The sequence below is a fragment of the Danio rerio genome, chromosome 3, assembly GCF_049306965.1.
Source record: "Danio rerio strain Tuebingen ecotype United States chromosome 3, GRCz12tu, whole genome shotgun sequence".
Classification (NCBI taxonomy): domain Eukaryota; kingdom Metazoa; phylum Chordata; class Actinopteri; order Cypriniformes; family Danionidae; genus Danio; species Danio rerio.
The window spans coordinates 63634630-63654833 of NC_133178.1; the positions used below are offsets into that span (position 1 = coordinate 63634630).

At 36.6% G+C, this 20204-nt stretch overlaps 1 protein-coding gene across 1 annotated transcript in view; it reads right to left on the reverse strand.

The window, feature by feature from the left end:
* The window catches only part of mgat5b (alpha-1,6-mannosylglycoprotein 6-beta-N-acetylglucosaminyltransferase B), a 224252-nt gene that overhangs the window by 113330 nt on the left and 90718 nt on the right, over positions 1–20204 (reverse strand). The window contains exons 4-5 of the mRNA XM_073945164.1: positions 11165–11274; positions 2785–2858 (exon numbers count right to left, since the gene is read on the reverse strand). Coding sequence (XP_073801265.1) covers positions 2785–2858; positions 11165–11274 — 184 coding nt within the window. The remainder of the gene's footprint in view (positions 1–2784; positions 2859–11164; positions 11275–20204) is intronic.

Below are 20204 nucleotides of genomic sequence, written 5' to 3' on the forward strand. Positions count from 1 at the left end.
CCACTTTCTGAGGGAGCAATTCATTCTTCCTAAACTCCCTCCTGTGTGCATTTCCTGCAGCACAAACCATTCAATTCATCATAGTTATTTCAAACGCTGTGACAGGTGTGGTGAAATAATGTTTGTTTGTGGAGAATAGAAACAATATATACAGTTGAAGTCAGAATCATTAGTCCTCCAGAATTATTAGACCACCAGTATAATTTTCCCCCCAATTTCTGCTTAAGGGAGAGAAGATTTCTTTAACACATTTCTAAACGTAAAAGTTTCAATAACTAGTTTAACTGATTTATTTTATATTTGCCATGATGACAGTATTGCTTTTATTCCAGCTGAAATAAAATAAAAAGGACATTCTCCAGACGGAAAAAAAAATATATAGGAGTTATTGTGAAAATTCCTTGCTCTTCCTTGCACAGGAATGCTAATAACTTTGACTTTAACTGTATGTATTTATGGTAATACACTCACATGCAGGTCAAATTTGTAAATCGTAACTGTATGATTAATATAAGCATAATTTATTAGTGGTTACACGTAATGTCACAAATGTATCACAATGAACTTGGCTTCAATGTTGATTTCAGTGGATTATTGCCACCAAATGCTTAGATGGGATGTTCAGTAAAAATAATATAACTCTTAAAGTTATTTTCTTTTTTTTTTTTTTTTCAATTTCACAACAATGGTTAGCGGTTACAGTATTTATATATAACAATTATGTTGCTTTATTTGCATTTTACACTGTTATTTTTCAAAGGATATTTTAAATGTATTTAATTTAATTTTATTTTATTTTTAAATTCACTCTCTGATTGATTTCAAAGTAAAAATTGTAGTTTATTTCCAAAAGAGCATTATTTTTATTACATTTTTTAAATTAAATCAAATAAAACTAAATTGTCCATTAATAAAAAATAAAAGTCTAATAATTTCTTTTAAAGTCACCTAATTGCCTAATTGCAACAGGTTTACTACTTTTTTAAAGTAAATTTAAATAATAGCAATAAGTTTACTTATATTTTATGTAAACTAATTTATTTATAAAGACAACAGCCCTACACCCCTTTTTATTAAAGCCAATAAATAGCTTTTAAATGGCTTTTTTTAAATTAAAGTCAGCTAATCGCTTTTAAAGCAAGGGATTTAATTCTTTTTTTAATTAACTCAACTAACTACTTTAAAAGCAACATGTTTACTCACTTTTATAAAGTAAAGTCAACTAATCGCTTTAAAAGCAACAGATTTACTCACTTTTATAAAGTCAACTAATCGCTTTAAAAGCAACATAATTACTCACTTTTATAAAGTAAAGTCAACTAATCACTTTAAAAGCAACAGATTTACTCACTTTTATAAAGTAAAGTCAACTAATCGCTTTAAAAGCAACAGATTTACTCACTTTTATAAAGTAAAGTCGACTAATCGCTTTAAAAGCAACAGATTTACTCACTTTTATAAAGTAAAGTCAACTAATCGCTTTAAAAGCAACGGATTTACTCACTTTTATAAAGTAAAGTCAACTAATCGCTTTAAAAGCAACAGGTTTACTCACTTTTATAAAGTAAAGTCAACTAATCGCTTTAAAAGCAACGGATTTACTCACTTTTATAAAGTAAAGTCAACTAATCGCTTTAAAAGCAACAGGTTTACTCACTTTTATAAAGTAAAGTCAACTAATCGCTTTAAAAGCAACAGGTTTACTCACTTTTATAAAGTAAAGTCAACTAATCGCTTTAAAAGCAACAGATTTACTCACTTTTATAAAGTAAAGTCAACTAATCGCTTTAAAAGCAACAGATTTACTCACTTTTATAAAGTAAAGTCAACTAATCGCTTTAAAAGCAACAGATTTACTCACTTTTATAAAGTAAAGTCAACTAATCGCTTTAAAAGCAACAGATTTACTCACTTTTATAAAGTAAAGTCAACTAATCGCTTTAAAAGCAACAGGTTTACTCACTTTTATAAAGTAAATTCAACTAATCGCTTTAAAAATAACATATTTACTCACTTTTATAAAGTAAAGTCAACTAATCGCTTTAAAAGCAACAGGTTTACTCACTTTTATAAAGTAAATTCAACTGATCGCTTTAAAAGCAACAGATTTACTCACTTTTATAAAGTAAAGTCAACTAATCGCTTTAAAAGCAACAGGTTTACTCACTTTTATAAAGTAAAGTCAACTAATCGCTTTAAAAGCAACAGATTTACTCACTTTTATAAAGTAAAGTCAACTAATCGCTTTAAAAGCAACAGATTTACTCACTTTTATAAAGTAAAGTCAACTAATCGCTTTAAAAGCAACATAATTACTCACTTTTATAAAGTAAAGTCAACTAATCGCTTTAAAAGCAACAGATTTACTCACTTTTGTTAAGTCACTAACTGCTTTTAAAACACCATGTTTAATCACTTTTTAAAACCTAAAGTCAGCTAATCACTTTTTTTTACACTGTGATGCTTTGTTTTACATCCAATATTTTTTGGTCAAGCACCCAAGTCGGTCTGATTTTCTAAACTGAGGACAAACTGTACCAGAGTAAACAGCATCAGGGAAAAAAAAAGTCATCATCTAAAAAAACAACAACATCATCAATCAGTGAAACAGGTGTGAAAACACTCTGCAAGAAACCAATTTGTTGGATGCCAGAGTGTTTGCTTCCACCAATCTGTTTTATTTATTTATTAGATTTTTTTTTTTTCTTGTAAAGTTCTATAAGGCAACCATGAAAGAAGACAGACCAAAAAAAAAAAAAAAAGCGAAACTTTCTGTCGACTCACATCTACTTTACTGGCGCAGTCCGGGTAACCAGGATCCTTCGGGACTTCACATTGGCCCATAATGCCATCTCGGCCTGCGGAAGGAAAAAAGGACAGACCGTCACAGGCTGATAGCTTTCCTCCACACTACAGCAGCTGGGGAATCTGAACGCTTTAATGAGGCTTCCTGAGACTCTCCATATCCTTGTTCATCTTCTCCACTGTCTTTAAAGTACAAAACTCAGCATATGATTTTATTAGCTCACATGGCAAGTTTTGTGGTGAACATTTCATCTGTGCAATTAAGAAAAAAAAAGTTTGCCCTTGTGTTCTTTAATTGAAATCTGAAAATACACTTGTTTTGAGTTAAATTCTCAGATTGCGTCTGTCTGAGATATTGGGCAGGGCAAACATACTTACAGTAGTCACGGTATCTATCTGTCTATCTATCTATCTATCTATATATCTATCTATCTATCTATCTATCTATCCATCCATCCATCCATCCATCCATCCATCCATCCATCCATCCATCCATCCATCTATCTATCTATCTATCTATCCATCCATCCATCCATCCATCTATCATCTATCTATCTATCTATCTATCTATCTATCTATCTATCTATCTATCTATCTATCTATCTATCTATCCATCCATCCATCCATCTATCATCTATCTATCTATCTATCTATCTATCTATCTATCTATCTATCTATCTATCTATCTATCTGTATCTCTATCTATCTATCTATCTATCTATCTATCTATCTATCTATCTATCTATCTATCTATCTATCTATCTATCTATCTATCCATCCATCCATCCATCCATCCATCCATCTCAATTATTTTATTTTTTATTTTTTCTTTCTTTCTTTCTTTCTTTCTTTCTTTCTTTCTTTCTTTCTTTCTTTCTTTCTTTCTTTCTTTCTTTCTTTCTTTCTTTCTTTCTTCCTTTCTTTCTTTCTTTGTGTCTGTCTGTCTGTCTGTCTCTCTACTTTACTACATCCAATCAGCTTGCAGTACAAAAAACAAGCCACGCCCTCACATTTTCTCATTTAATGTTCTGTTTCTCAATAATAATAATAATAATAATAATAATAATAATGATAATAATAATAATATTTTCCAGAGATGGGCTGCGACATGAAGGACATCCGCTGCTTAAAAACTTGCTGGATAAGTTGGCGGTTCAGTCCGCTGTGGTGACCCCAGATTAATAAAGGGACTAAGCCGACACGAAAATGAATGAATTAATGAATGAATGAATGAATGAATGAATGAATAATAATAATAGTAATAATAATAATAATAATAAGGTTCCAGTTCATGTGGACTTTCAGCTTACTTTATTACATATTACGAAAGCAGCCTTTTGGACCTTGTACTTCTGAGTAAAGGCTTTGTCAAGAGCTCTGTGCTTCTTTCTTTTCTTTTTTCTATAGGGCAAGAAAAGAAAGGAAAAAGCAGCAGAAAACATACCCCCTGATTAATAAACTCCCATCCCTCACTGTAGCCGGTCCCAGTCAGCCTAATTAAGCAAGAAGGAGGTCGTTCTTTGTGCAACAGGCAACTTCAGATCCATCAAGCGGAGAAAAGAATTACAGGCCATTCTGCTTGATTATGAAAAGACAGCGCGCAGGCAGAAAAACAACCTTAAATCAGAGGACGTCCTGCTTTCTGTACGCGTTCAACAGTCGTTTAGGAGATTCACTACTCTAGCCTGCGGATGCCAGTCTTTTGCAGCATACAGATATTTTAAATAAACTCAACGAATGGAGACTTAGTAAAGCAGTTAGTTTACTCATTATTGGAAGTAAAATCTACTAATGGCTTTCAAAGCCACATTCGTTCATTTTCCTTTGGCTTACTCCCTTATTTATTAGGGGTCGTCACAGTAGAATGAACAGCCAACTATTCCAACATATGTTTTACCAAAGTCCCTTTAAGGTAAGTCATTTCACTCGGCAGACATCTTTGAAACACCTCTCGGGCAATATGCTCGGGCATTCTGTGCTAACCAATGAGCCACCATGCCACTCTTTTAAAGCAATAGGTTTAATTATTCATCCATTCATTTACTTGTCAGCTTAGTCCCTTTATTAATCCGGGGTCGCCACAGCGGAATGAACCGCCGACTTATACAGCACATTTTTACACAGAGGATGCCCTTCCCATTTTTGGGAAACATCCACACACTCATTCACACACACACACACTCATACACTACGGACAATTTAGCCTACCCAATTCACCTTTTACCACATGTCTTTGGACTGTGGGGGAAACTGGAGCACCCGGAGGAAACCCACACGAATGCAGGGAGAACATGCAAACTCCTGCAAAAGGCTCGAACCAGCGACTCAGCGACCTTCTTGCTGTGAGGCGACAGCACTACCTACTGCGCCACTGCGTCGCCTAGATTTACTTATACTATACTAAATAGGCGCACGACTAACGTGCTCTGCGTTGGACAATAGACCGGCTCTTCTTTGGTCTATTAAAAAATCTATTATAGTTTCTCAAAATAGCAACACGCCAGCAATGCGCCTCAGAACGCCTTCCTTTTTAGATCAGGGCTGCGTCCGAAACCGCATACTTCCATACTATATAGTATGCTAAAAGCAGTATGCGAGCCGAGTAGTATGTCCGAATTCATAGAATTCGAAAATCAGTATGCGAGAAGTACCCGGATGACTTCCTACTTCCGGCGAGATTCTGAAGTGCGCATCCCATGCACGCTGCGCTATCCCATAATGCCCCGTGAGAGAATTCATGAATGGAAGTGAGGCAACGCAACTAACGCAGGTAGGTCACGTGACCATGACAAAATGGCGGATGTAGTACGTCCGAATTCCATTCATACTTTTCACGTTCATACTGTATAGAACGTACTTTTCTAACGGCCGAGTAGTACGTTTAAATTCAAATGCAGTACCTACTGAGTAGTTTCGGACGCACCCCAGAATGTCAATTTACGCACATATGATCGCAAATGCATTTGCTATTTAAACAGCGTGGCGCAACACCTCAAAACGACTCTTGCGCCAAGCTGAAACTAGCAAACAAGTATTGCGTCGCGCCTTTCGCCACATTGCGCCGGGTGTATGATAGGGCCCTTGGGGTTTAAAGCCGATTCCAAATATTGACATCTGTAGATAGTTCAGCTAGTTCCCATAATATAATATATTTTGGCAGATTTGTCTCACACTTCAATTTTTCACATTCACATTCGCTATGAGCAGGCACAGAAAAAAATAAATAAATACAGGAAACGTGCTGTAGATCTACTTTCCTGCAGGGTTTAGTTACAATCTAATCAAGCGCACCTGAACAAGCTAATCAAGCATTACTAGAAAGCTGCAGGCTGGTGCTTTTAATCAGGGTTCGACTCTGCAGGACAGTCAACCTGGAGGACCAGAGCCTGCTTACATAAAACACCTTAAGGATCATTTTCTCTTATTTTTCCCTTAAACTTAAAAGTGTTGTGGAAAATAACCTATAAATGTTACTTAGGATGTTATTTATAAATTGATTTTCCCTTAACCCTTGTGTGCTGTCAGGGTGTTTTCATCCACTCTGGGATGCTTTTGAGCCTTAATTTGGTCACAACTTTCTTGGTGTTTCAGCAAATGGAAATGATTTTTGGTGACAAATATTATTTTGGCACATATTTAAGGAAAATACTTTGAAAATGTAAAAAATAAATCAATCAATAATACACTCTGGGCAAATTGACTACCCTTTCATTATGTTCGGGGCTGTTTTTGCCCCATTGACTTCCTTTATAATCACATTTTTAGTAGGCATGACACCATTTAATCATTAATCATAAAATAATTATTGATTGTTGGTGGTTTTCTACGGAGACCCGAAAGGGACAGGATGGTAGAGAAAAAAAAATGGGTGGGAGAAAAAAAAAAACTGAGTGATGGGTAAACATATTTTTGAAAGTTTTTGCATTCCCCCGCAAAGATGTTTTGCGTTACCTTGCAAAACTTGTTTGAAAAACACTTCACTTTATACATGACAACCCTGTCTTTTGCTGGGATATTAAATTGTCTGAATTCACTTTCTTTCCATTAAAGCTGAGCGTCGATCAGCACCCCTCATATGCAACCTCTGACTCAGTGAATGCGGAGCAAGTACACATGCGGGAATTTTATCTGTACTTGGCAAGATGTGTACTTTGAATTGGAATCAATGACTGTAAAAAATATGGACGACGCGACAGCCCCTTTTCCCATTGAATGCTTTGAGGGCAAAACGCCTGCTTGACGGGCACAAACTGTTGCAAAAGACTGCTGAAATTGGAGCCTTGACATGCGCAGAAGGACTGTCTGATGGAGCCAGAGGAGGAGCCGCGAAAATGAGCGCAGTCGAGCTTCCAACCAAACGCTTTATGTAAAATCAACCACGCCCCCCGAACTTCTCAGCATGCGTTTGCTGTCTTATCAACACAAATGGATGTAATAACGTTAACAAATATGAGGGTTTTATATATTCAATCGCGCCAGCTTCGGTCCGCAGCGCATAACCTACTCGCGGCGTCGCGGGATGATTCTGGCTCGCATGCGGCAGCGCCGGCTCGCTCGGCCGCCGCATCTGGCTCGATTGACTCGAGCTAGATTCGGGCAGTGAGTCCAGGCATCCGGAGTAGGTCCAGCAGAGGTAGTCAGTCTGAGCTCTGAGGGGTAAGTCTCCGGCTGAAATCTAGCAGGAACTGGCCCTACTGTATTTTGCTATCTGGGTGGCTAGGTTTACGTGTATCAGCAAACTAATAAAGCCCGAAAAAAGCCCTGACCTTAGCGAATAAACAGTGTTCCACCAGGATCATGTATGTCAGAAACTGTAGTTTACTACTGAACTCATTTTGTCATGGTAAAATAACACAGAAATCGAATAATAACACTTCAGTCTCCTGCCGAAGCTCAGACGCGCTGCTTTGAGAAACTGTCAATCACAGCTGTCAATCACGATGACACGCCCAGCATTAAATTACTGCTAAAAACAAACTGCTTACAAAAATGAAGATCTGCACCTATTTCAGCACAATAACCAGTGCCTTAATCGACCAGAACCATCTTTCGGGACAGTTTATTGCAAGTGTAATTAATTTTTTTATTTGGGCTTAAGTCTCCTTCATTAACACGGAGGAGGCGGGCTTTATGACTTGTACTGCAGCCAGCCCCCAGGGGGCGATCTAACGGCCGAGACCTTCATTCAAACGCAGGCTTGCGGCACACTTGATTGGAATAGTGCGACAGTTGATGCATTTCACGAGGACACAAGAACTCAAGTACAGACAAGTACGCATATTGAGAAACAGCCTGTGTATCAGCATAGTGGAAGATTCGAAAACAGGACTAACTTCCTAAGCTAATGAAGAAGAGATGGTCACTAATGGGCGGGGCTTTGCCAATCAAAGTGTTTCTGCAGGCTGTTTTTATCAAGTGTGATTATAAAAAGTTGACTAACATATTTTCACCATGATTATATTCACAGACTGCTGCCCAAAATTGTGTTTAAACCCCATATAAAATTGATTTTGGTACAATAGGTTGCTTTTAAAAGCACAGATCAACATAAAAGTTCTTAATTTGAGGCTGTACATTGTGAGGAGAAGTTAAAAAAACACACTTGTTTGTCGTACATTAATAGCATAAATAAACCACCCACATAACTTCACACATATGCTTGCTAAAAGCGTCTGGATTTTCACCAAACTCTGTTGGCAAACTTTCCGAGATATGGAAGCCCACCGAGGGGCTCGCTGTACAAACAGCGTCGGATGACTGGCATAACTGTGATGAACTCCAATCAAGAGGCATTAAATAATAAAGAGCCAATGTGTTGTCCTGAACAATGGCACAGGGCCCGGAGCCCTTCAAGTCTAATTTTAAACAGCGCATTTTAATATGATTTTTGGCTAGCCGAGGCTAAGTTTCTGCGAGGTAATCAATCTTTTCTGCTGTAATCAGGCAAAAAAAAAGCTGAGGACTTAATGAATTATAGATTATTATGTCTTCTAAGAGTCATCAGTTATAAAAAGTATGACCTAATGGACTTAATAATATACTTAATTTCACTATGGACATAATAAGGCCGTTGTTTACATACGATCAATGATAAAAGATGGAGATAAAAAAAGCATGTGGCTAGATTATTTGATCATCTTGAGATTTAAACATCCCCAGAAAGTGAATGGTGCAATGATGGTGGAATCCAACCATCCATCTATCCATCTACTATATCTATTCATCCATCCATTTATCCATCCATCTGCTGTATCCATCCATCCATCTATCGATCTACTATATCTATCTATCCATCTGTCCATTTATCCATTCATCTACTGTCCATCCATCCATCCATCCATGCATCTACTGTAGCCATCCATCTATCCATCTACTATATCTATCCATCCATCCATCCATCCATCCACTGTATCCATCCATCTATCCAACCATTATATCCATTCATCCATCCATTTACCCATCCATATACTGTATCATCCATGGATCGATCCATCCATCCATCCATCCATCCATCCATCCATCCATCCATCCATCCATCCATCCATCCATCCATCCATCCATCTATCTACTATATCTAACCCTCCATCATCCATTTATCCATCCATCCACTGTATCAATCCATCTATCCATCCATCCATCCATCCATCCATCCATTTATCCATCCATCTACTGCATCATCCATCATCCATCCATCTACTGTATCCATCCATCCATCCATCCATCCATCCATCCATCCATCCATCCATCTACTATATCTATCTATCCTCCATCCATTTATTCATACATCCATCAATCTAATGTATCCATCCATCTACTATCTATCCATCCATCTTCTGTATCCACCCATCCATCCCTCTATCTATCTATCTATCTATCTATCTATCTATCTATCTATCTATCTATCTATCTATCTATCTATCTATCTATCTATCTATCTATCTATCTATCTATCTATCTATCTATCTATCTATCTATCTATCTATCTGTCTGTCTGTCTGTCTGTCTGTCTGTCTGTCTGTCTATCTATCTATCTATCCATCCATCCATCCATTTATCCATCTACTGCATCTATACAACTATCCATTCATTCATCCATCCATCTACTATCTATCCATCCATCTTCTGTATCTACCCATCCATCCCTCTACTGTATCCATCCATCCATCTATCTATCTATCTATCTATCTATCTATCTATCTATCTATCTATCTATCTATCTATCTATCTATCCGTCCATCCATCCATCCATCCATCCATACATCCATACATCCATCCATACATTTATCCATCTACTGTGTCTATACATCCATCCATTTATTTATCCATCCATCAAATGTATCCATTCTTTCATCCATCCATCTACTATATCCATCCATCTATTTATCCATCCATCTACTGTATCATATCTTTTGATCAATCTACTGTATCATTCATTCATCCGTCTACTACACCTATTCATCCATCCATTTATTAATCCATCCATCCATCCATCAAATGTATCCATCCATCCAACTACTATTATCTGTCCATCCATCCATTTATCCATCCACTGTATCTATCCAGCTTAGGTTTGGGCCGATATAAGATTCTGACATGACTACTCAAATTCTGATCATGATAAAAAATAGAAATGAAATCAAACATTTGAAATTTGAGGCCCAACAAGGCATACCTAAGTTTTAACAACTTCCTGTTTTGTGGCGAAAAAAAGTTTGTGAGGCCGCCACGGACTACTCCTTCAACAAAAACTCTAGATCTTCACAATTTAACATCACCAAGGCCTTTAGATGACAATGCCCACATTTTGGTGTTGATCTGATAAAAATCCCTAGGAGGAGTTTCTTAAAGTACGACGCCTGGAAATGGAGCCATTTTGCCACACCCACTTCCGAAACCTATAACAAACGTAAATTTGCACACTGTGTGTGCAAAGTTTTGTGATTTTTCAAGGCTCAAAAATGTGATTTATTCACATTAAGAAGAAACGGAGCAATTCCAATAGGACCTACACACCACTGATGCTTGCTCCCTAACTAGTGATCAGTGTACCACTTGTTAAATAATTTTGAGACACAAAAACTATAGTCTATCCTTACCATATCCATAAATGACAACAAATGATCACAGTTTTAATAATACAATAGCTAATCTTTCAGCTTTTTCGAGAAACCACTTTGTGTTGTTGTGGTTGTCGTTGTTATTCTGGTATTATGATTATTACACTGTCTATTTCTGTCATCTGTTCCTCTAAACCCAAAAGATAATTGATGATTGAGCTGTATTATCTCTATTATTATTTTTCTTTCAACAAAATCCCTTGATTTAAGTTTTTCTGTTCAGATATAAGTGCGAGATTCACCTCTGACTGGGATGTTGGTCTTCTTCAGGATCTGCTCCATGCGCACAGCCATGTCGGACACGTTCTGGGCGATGGCCTGAATTCGCTCCACCAAACCCACCGGCTGGAATCTGAAAGAGTCAAGGGAAATGAGGGGTTAAGCTCTACAGAGCGGAGAGCTTGTCAAGAATAACATAGTCAATGTTGTCGTTTGAATTGTAAAGGTCTATGGTGGTCCAAGAACACGATATATTGGACTATTTGAAAGCTTAGAATATTTGCACAAATGAACAGTCGTGTGATATTCTGCAATATCAGAACTCTTACAGCCTCCTTACCTTTCTGTATTACTCCGCCCACATAGAGAGACAGCAGATCAATAGACTGACTACAGTTTGACAAATAGTGCTGCTGTTGGACAACATCATGTACTTTTGAGGCTTTTTAAGGCAAGAATATATTTGTTTAGATAGCAACTACGCAGTTTATTTGTAAGGATAGTGCTTATTTTAAATATTTGTAACTTCAGAGATTCAGCATGTTGGCGGCCATCAGCCTGTCATTGAGCAGAGCAAAGAGGCTTGACGTTTTCCATCCACAAGATGACGACAGAGAGCGCATAATGAGTGTTTTCAATCGAATGAACTTCCTGTTTTCATTACAGCAGACTAGTTCAATAAAAAAGAAAGACAGAAGAAACGTCCACGTGTTTAGCATTTTTTTCCTTATCGCAAACACAACAGTAATCTTCTAGTGTTTGCTTTGCTTTGGCTTTTTTGGGGTTAATTGTTGTGATCTCCCAACTGCAACAGAGAAATACTGGGAAATCTCTGTAGACTGATAGCATTTCATGCTGTTCAGCCCTTATAATCTAAAAAGTGTGAGCAAAAGCTCCTGTTTTGACATCACTTTAGACATTACGCTAGAGAATCATTCAAATACTGGCTCTAATGAGACGTTGGTGAATTATCAGCTGCAAATGTGAATAATTGGTGGATGAAAGTAGTTCCCTATACAAAAGCAAAACAATCTGCCAATGGGGTGGGCAAAATAATCTTGTTTTTCGATTTGTGATAAGATTATTTTGCCCACCCCATTGGCAGATTATTTTGCTTGATTTAAGGAAAAACTCACTTCAGTTTGGCACATTACTACTTAAAACAAGACAAAGGGCTCTATTTTGACGGTCCATGCGCAGAGCGCAAAACGCAGGGCGCAAACGCTTTCAGGGCGTGTCAGAAAGCATTTTTGCTAATTTAAGGACGGGAAAATCCGCTTTGCGACAAGGCGCATGGTCTAAAAGGGTTGAGTTTATTTTCTTAATGAGTTATAGGTGTGTTTTGAGAATAAACCAATCAGAATCTCATCTCCCATTCCCTTTAAGAGCCAGCTGCGTCACGCCAAGAGCGCATTCGCTATTTACAGGACGTAAAGTAAGTCTAAGTGGAAAAACTGAACATTTCACAAGCAAACAGTTAACAGAAAACTGTTAAACAGAGCATCTACTACGTGAGAATGAGAGATAATGGATCTACTTTCACTTTCGCTCTTGGATAGGGAAACCTTTACGCAAAGACATCAATTAGTCTATAATTAATTAATTGCGTTTGTTAAGCACAAATATACGTTTCAAAACTATTTCTAAATTCAGTTCTAATTTCCAGCAAACGAATAAATGAACAATAATAACAAAATGTGCTCAAAAACCTGAGTTATATCCTAAAACACATGCTGTGCCCCATATGGTCTAAAACCTGACAGGTGGACAAATCTAAGCTTGTTTTTAATAGAACAAATATAAATATGGATATAATAAATAATACTGCTAATAATAATAACAATATACAAAAGCAAATTGTTATGAATGAACTGAAAAAGCCTCCCGAGATGAAGAAGACATAAAAGCAGTGATTTTCATATTTATGTTGGCTAAAAAATAATATGTTTTGTAATATTTTAATCCTTTATATTTATATCCTATATCTATTCTTAATGTATCCTATATATATATCCTTAATGTTTACATTTTTTCATATGTAAAGATATTTGCCTATTGCTCTCTTGTGTGTATTAAGCAGTGTGTAAGCGAGGCGCAACTCTGCGCCGGAGTTTAGACCGGGTTAGTTTTGGTCTAATGAAAAATCTATTATAGTTTCTCAAAATAGCAACGCACCAGCGGTCCGCCTCAGAACGGCTTTCTTTTTAGACCAGAACGCCTATGGATGCACATATGAGCGCTAATGCATTTGCTATTTAAACAGCGTAGCGCAACGCCTTGCGCCACATCGCGCCGGGTGTATGATAGGGCCCTATATGCTTTGCTTGTCTAGAAAATGCTTCTTGATATGAGAACTTTTATATATTTGGACTAGAAACAAGACAAAAAAATTTAAGTACGAAAAGCATTTTTTGCAGTGTAAAGGTTTTCTATCAAATTACACCAAATTGTTGCATGTTGATATATGAAAATTTTCAATTTAGATAACCAAACCTATGCTGAAACGCCATAAACAGCTGTTAAATAAACAGTTCAGCCAAGAAAATTATGCTAAAATACTTTTACTACTCAAGAAAATGCGATTTCATGTAATCACAATCAACTTTGTTGTATGAAAAGCACAAGCTCAGATGGATCCACTGAAGAAACTGAGTTCAGAGAGAAAATATGACTTGCGATATTCATCCTCCAACACTAGACCATTAATATGGATATTAACAATAATTAGCTGTGTGTTTTGAAACTGAATTGAAAATGCTGCAACCTTGAGAAGAGACAAAAGTCTAAAGCCGTATCCTGGAGTCTTCACCGAAGCAGACATTTATTGTGCGACATCCTTAACCGCTGAATTACTCATTGGACATGCTAATTGTCTGAAATAAGCTCAGAGCATGAAATAGCAGACACCATACACATAAATAATCAAAATGACACGCGGCATGTTTAGGTCTGGCCCTCGGAGGAAAAACACGTTACAGCAATTAAGTCAGTAGCAACTTTATTCCCTCGTGGGTAAAAGCGTAGAAATGATCTGAGAGATTGAAAAGAAAACACGGGTTAATCTGAAAGGGACATTTAGAAATTAATCTTTTAATTTTCAAAGCTGGGGTTTAGTTTACAGAGCACATTTCAGCATTTATAGTCTGCAGTCTAGTAACGGTTAAAAGTAAGGCTGAAATGAGGCAAGTATCAATAACAATTAATAGGGTCACACTTTATTTTGATGGTCCGTTTGCTGAACTTAAGTTACATTGCATCTACATGCCGACTAATTCTCACTATATTATAAGTAGACTGTTGGTGTTAGGGCTAGTTTAAGTTGACATGCACATGCAAAGTTTCTTATAGTCTGTAAATGTCTGTTTAGCAGCAGTATCAACAGATATTAAGCAGACAGTCTACTAATACTCAAATGGACCATCAAAATAAGGTGGTACCACCAATAATAGAAATGTCCTGACTATTTACTCATCTCAGAGTTTTCAAACACTTGTATTTTTCTGCTGAACACAAAACAAGATGTTTTGTTATAAGGAATGTTTGAAACAGATAGCAATTGATATCCATATTATGAGTTGGGAGGGGGGGTGGCTTTAAATAGGTGAAAACAAAAGCACACATGCACTGTAAAAAAATAAAACCCTAATTTTACACAAAATATGTTTACAGTAATTTTTTGTCATTTAAAATTTTATGTAGAACTTAGTAAAATGACAAACAATCTCTCTAAATGCACAGTTTGAATTTCATTTAAGGTACTTTATCATTAAAGACAAATTATTGATATTTTTGTTTTTTATACAGGGAAATTACAGTATTATTTATACACTATTTTTTTGTTGTTGTTATTTTAAATTATATTCAAAAATCCATAAAAATTACAAACAATAATACAGCTTGACTGTTATTTTATGTACTATATAAGTAATGAAAAAAAAATTACAGCAATTTGTCTGTTTTATACAATAAAATTGCCGTATTATTTACACAGTGTTTTTTCCTGTTTTTTTTTTTTTTTTTTTTTTTAGGTACACTTAAAATTATGTAAAATTAAATTACTAATTGTAATTACTTGCTCTGTAAAAAAAAAAAAAAAATCATTGGCTGCCAAACAAAAACCATAAAATTTTGGATGAAATGTCTTTGTTGAAATAAATTGCAAAAAATAATAAATCTACAGATATTCTCATTAAAATGTTTACAGAAAAACACTGTTATTTTACAGCTTTCTCTTAGATTATTGAGTCTTGATGAGCTCTGGGAGTCCTGCAGGAACGCTTTCTTTGCCATTCCAGATGACTTTGATAAGTGATTTTTGAGTCTTTCCAGAGATGTATGAACGCATTCCTCCAAGCTCATGATGGAGTCAGACACAATATTAATTATTTCTCCACTGCAGCAGGACTTTATATTCTATACTGGACATTATTTCTGTTCAGTGACAAGACTTCAGTCTAAGCAAAGTCAGACCTTACTGTCATAATGAAATAGATAAAAATCAATGCATGATCATGTGTTATTTTGGTCAAATAAGCGTAATCTACAGCCCTACGCCTTTCACATAAGACACTTCTGATACCAAATGATCAACTAGAAGTCAAGTTATTACCCTAGTAGCAAAGAATTCTGGCCCAGATTTGGCATAAAGCTGGCACAGCAGGCATTCATCCGGCACTGGCATACAGCATGGCCCGGGTTTGGCAGAGGTGGCACCGTCTTTAAGGCGGCACACAAGATTTGGGCCAGATGAAAAATGTAGTATTTGGCCCAGATTTAAAAATGTGATAAGTGGGCCATTTGAGTTTAGCCAGTCTTGACCCACATTTAAAATACACTAAAATCATTTTTGAGTAAAGAAAAAAAATTCTACCAATCAGGTCACTTTGAGAAAAAGCGTGCCCATAGTGTGCCTAAAGCGCATCACTCCATGGGTTTATCAATTTCATTGCAATCGTGACACACCAACCTATCTGGCCCAGTTCAGGCCCAGTTATGAGTTATTAACTTGGCTGAGACTTGGCCCAGATATGGTCCGTGATTGGCCCTTGTCTGGAAGCCAGATTTGGTCCAGTCATGTACCGTAATTCACTGCGGTATGTGGGCCAAGCAAAACCTGATTGTGTGGGCCAGAGCTGGGCCAGAGAAATTTTGCTATGTGGGTATCCACTTAAACTCTGCTGCTATTTGGGGATTTCCGCCTGGATTTTGCCTACCCAAATGTAAAAGCTTCCTAAATCCACATGCAGAGGTGTAAATGCAGATATTTGGTATAATTTTAAAGAAAACCCTTTGAATTTTCATTAAACACAATTGAAAGTGTTTAAAATAACTGTATATGTCGTCTGTGTTATAATAAACACCTAAAAAAAGAGGCGCTTTTTGTATTTTTTTATAAACTCAAATTTGAAAGTGTACCTCTTAGGTTGTGTGTGGTCTAGCATGCTGTAATTAATGTTGGTGGTTCCTGCACATGTCTGTAATCATAGGAAACAAGAAAAATGTCTCCACCATAATCTATGCAAAAGTTATTGTATTCCAACTGATGAGAGGTGCTGTACAAGCCACAGAGACCGATCATTGTTTCATATTTCACTATTCTTTTGTTTGATCAAACATAATTCACTGTGTTTGGACCACATCAGACATATAAAAGCATTACTTATGCACATCACCTCAAAACCAGAGGAGAATGGCCCTGAAGGGCACAGCATAAGGTAAGAGATGACAGCTGTCTGTGCTATCTGGGGCTGCTTATTGATCATGAATGTATTGTTTTCACTTCTGGAAACACAGCGATTCATTCGGCAACTGTTTGATATGTGTATATAATTCAGTAAAAAGAATGCTAGAACTGTATGAGCACCAGCAAGAGCTTTCATTTGAGCTATAAATTGTACATGTGCCATATGAACAATATGAAAATGAACCAATGTAAAATACCCAGCTCGATATCCAAAATACTGTGTATTTAAGTGTAAATAACTTTTAAAAGGTAGAATAAAAACCAAAGTGATGCATATGTGCATAAAATATAGATTCTACACTTTCAAACGACACCACTTGCGAGGGTCTGGTGCAACGCTAGCTCTTTAAATCTGAAAGCGAAAGTCGATGACGTCACGGACCCGGTACCGGGTCCGCAGAGTTCAAGTGGTTAAGAACTTTCTCAATTTCCAATGTTCAAAACCAAAAAACTTTTGTTTTGTTTGCCTGTCAGCGCACGTTCACTGTTCACACTGTACATCTCAAGCTTTCTGACATACCAGTTATTTTTGTCTACATGTTTCTCCCGCCATCTGAGAATATTTCAATAGAACCTCAGTAGGCTTTATTTCAGGTATCCCAAGAGACTTGAATAAGAAACTCTTTCAGCTAGACAGGAAAATGTCTCTCAGCAAGCTCGGGGAATGCATTGTCATCTTTGTTTCACACCAACAGTTTGATTTCTTCATAATACAGCCGCCTGCAACCCCGTGCCCTGCAGCAACATCAGCAGCAGCACGCCAGAAAAAAAAACACTCCTCCGTCGTACCCAATGACTGTCAGTAGTGAACGCTTGGAAGAACACGCCGGCTGAACCCTGACCTTTCTGACTTCACACCCCAGACAATAAAGCGTTTAGGCGGAGCTGTCACATGAGTGTTTGACTTCTGCCACCGCTGCACTTCTGCATTCGCTTTTTTTAGATACTGTCAGAGCATTTTACCTCCTCTAGTCTTTCAACCAGACTGAAATCGCTTCTATAAAGGACGTCAGTGGGGATTTTTCGGTCTGACGAGACACGTTTTAGGCAAGTACAAGCTCCAATAAGCTGATTTCGTATTGCGTAATAAGGAGAGCTGAAAGTCCACATGAACCAGAAGCTGCGACTGTTTATTTAGTATTACGATGCAGTTCCTAGAGAAATGGAATAAGAAATTAGTAAACAGTGGGCGTGGCTTGTTTTTTCCCACTGCTAGCTGATTGGATGTAGTGAAGTAGGCATTTCATTTAGAAAGATGGAGAAAGGGTTTACAAACTAACAGACTCCTCCTCCTCACCGTTTGTGTTTATTTATTTTTTATTTGTGTGTAAGATGTTAAAATCCCTGCTCACACTGTGAGATTTCAGCCATGATTTCATCGTCTGTGATTTCGGAAAGATTCCAGTAATCCTAGGCTAGAATCTGTGGGCTTTGATCATTAGTTTGATGTTTTCCCTAACAACTGGTGTATGGACGTTGCAATGAGATTTTCCCTCCGATGAAGTTCTGGCAGATTTCTAAGCTAAGCTCATTAATATTTAACGACCATTCCAAATATGGTCAATATGGACCATTGATTTGATTTGATTTGATTTATTTATTTTCCAACAAAACTATCATACATAAAATGACAAATTTCATAAACAAAAAGAAATACATTTCAACATGGTCGAAAATGGAGCGGGATGACGCATAAGCTTATTATTCTCCCACCCCATTACCACATACATCATTCGTTTCTTACTTAAACTTATTTAATATTTTACTTATCTCTACTTTTTACATGAAACATATTTGATCCTTTTGGCATCTTTGATAAATAATAAGTTTGATTCCATTTGTACCTTTTCATTTTGCAACATATAGACCCAAAGAAAAAAGAAAAATAAAGTACATAGTACTGCAAATAGATAAATAAATAAAAAACCAACAACAACATAGTACTGCAAATAGCCATTATTAAATTTTCATCATTACCTTTCTCTTTTTATCCCTTTTCAGACACCTTCATCATTATATTCCTTTATTAATATATATTTATACAGTTTTTTAAATTGACCATCTGTTTATATTGTATGGGAAATTAATAAGCACATGCATTGTTTTTGTTTGCTGTCAAAACTGACAGTTGAGGGGCGTGGTTAAGTATATTAGCCACGGCCAATACTTAAGACAGACACAATCTGGGGTGCGTTTCCCAAAGTACGAAGTAACTCGCGGCTGAACTATCATAGTCCGATGCATCGTCTGGGAAAGATACGAAGACACTAGTATTAAGCTTGAAATTAGCTAGGGCAATTAGGCAAGTCATTGTATAACTGTAACGACGGGGAGTGACACCAACAACAGAAGGTAGGATCCAAATGCAGGTTTAATCGTAGTCAGGCAAGCAATGGTCAATACAAGGGCAAACAGAGGTATGAGGGCAATCCAGAGTCGAAGTCAAAATAACAGCCAGATGGTCAGAGGCAGGCAGCAAACAGCATTAAATAAATAAACAAGGCAAAGGATCAAAACCCCGGCAAAGGCAGACAAAGGAAACCGAGTTGTCACTAACGGTAAACAAGACTCGGCAAACTGGAACAGTGAATGTGTCTTAAGTAGGGTGAGTATCAGTCTCTAACAAGGTTCAGCTGGTGAGAATGCAATCAAGCTAGATGTGTCAGCATGGGTGTCTGGGAGCAGTGCATGTATGAAAATGTAGTCCTGGGAAAAGCGGAAATGTAGTTCTGAGAGTTCGTGTGAGAAGCAGTGATCTCTTGAGATCGATCGCTGGTTATGTGACAATAACGATGGTTTGTTCTGTTGACAACTGTAAACAAATATTGCTCAAGATAGCAAATAATATTGACCTTAAAATGTTTATTTTTTTATTTTTTATTAAAAACTGCTTTTATTCTAGCTAACAAATAAGACTTTCTCTAAAAGAAAAAAAAAATTGATATAGGAAATACTGTAAACATTTCCTTGCTCTGTTTGGGTAATATTTGAAAGAGAAAAAAATATATTCACAGGAGGGCGAATAATTCTGACTTCAACTGTATATTATTAAAAACAAATTAAATTATTTTAATATATAATATGATGTATAAATAATTATAATTCATATAATGAATAACTTATTAGTAACAAAATACAAATGTTACTCAAAATTGCTTTCAACCTAAAAACCTTTGATGTAGAGAAAAATGACACCCAGGGACTAAGAGTGGCTTCATTGCCACGTACACAGTGTATATATATATATATATATATATATATATATATATGAGCAATATTTCACGAGTAGCAGTGCGATATGGGTGTGTATCGGCACTAAG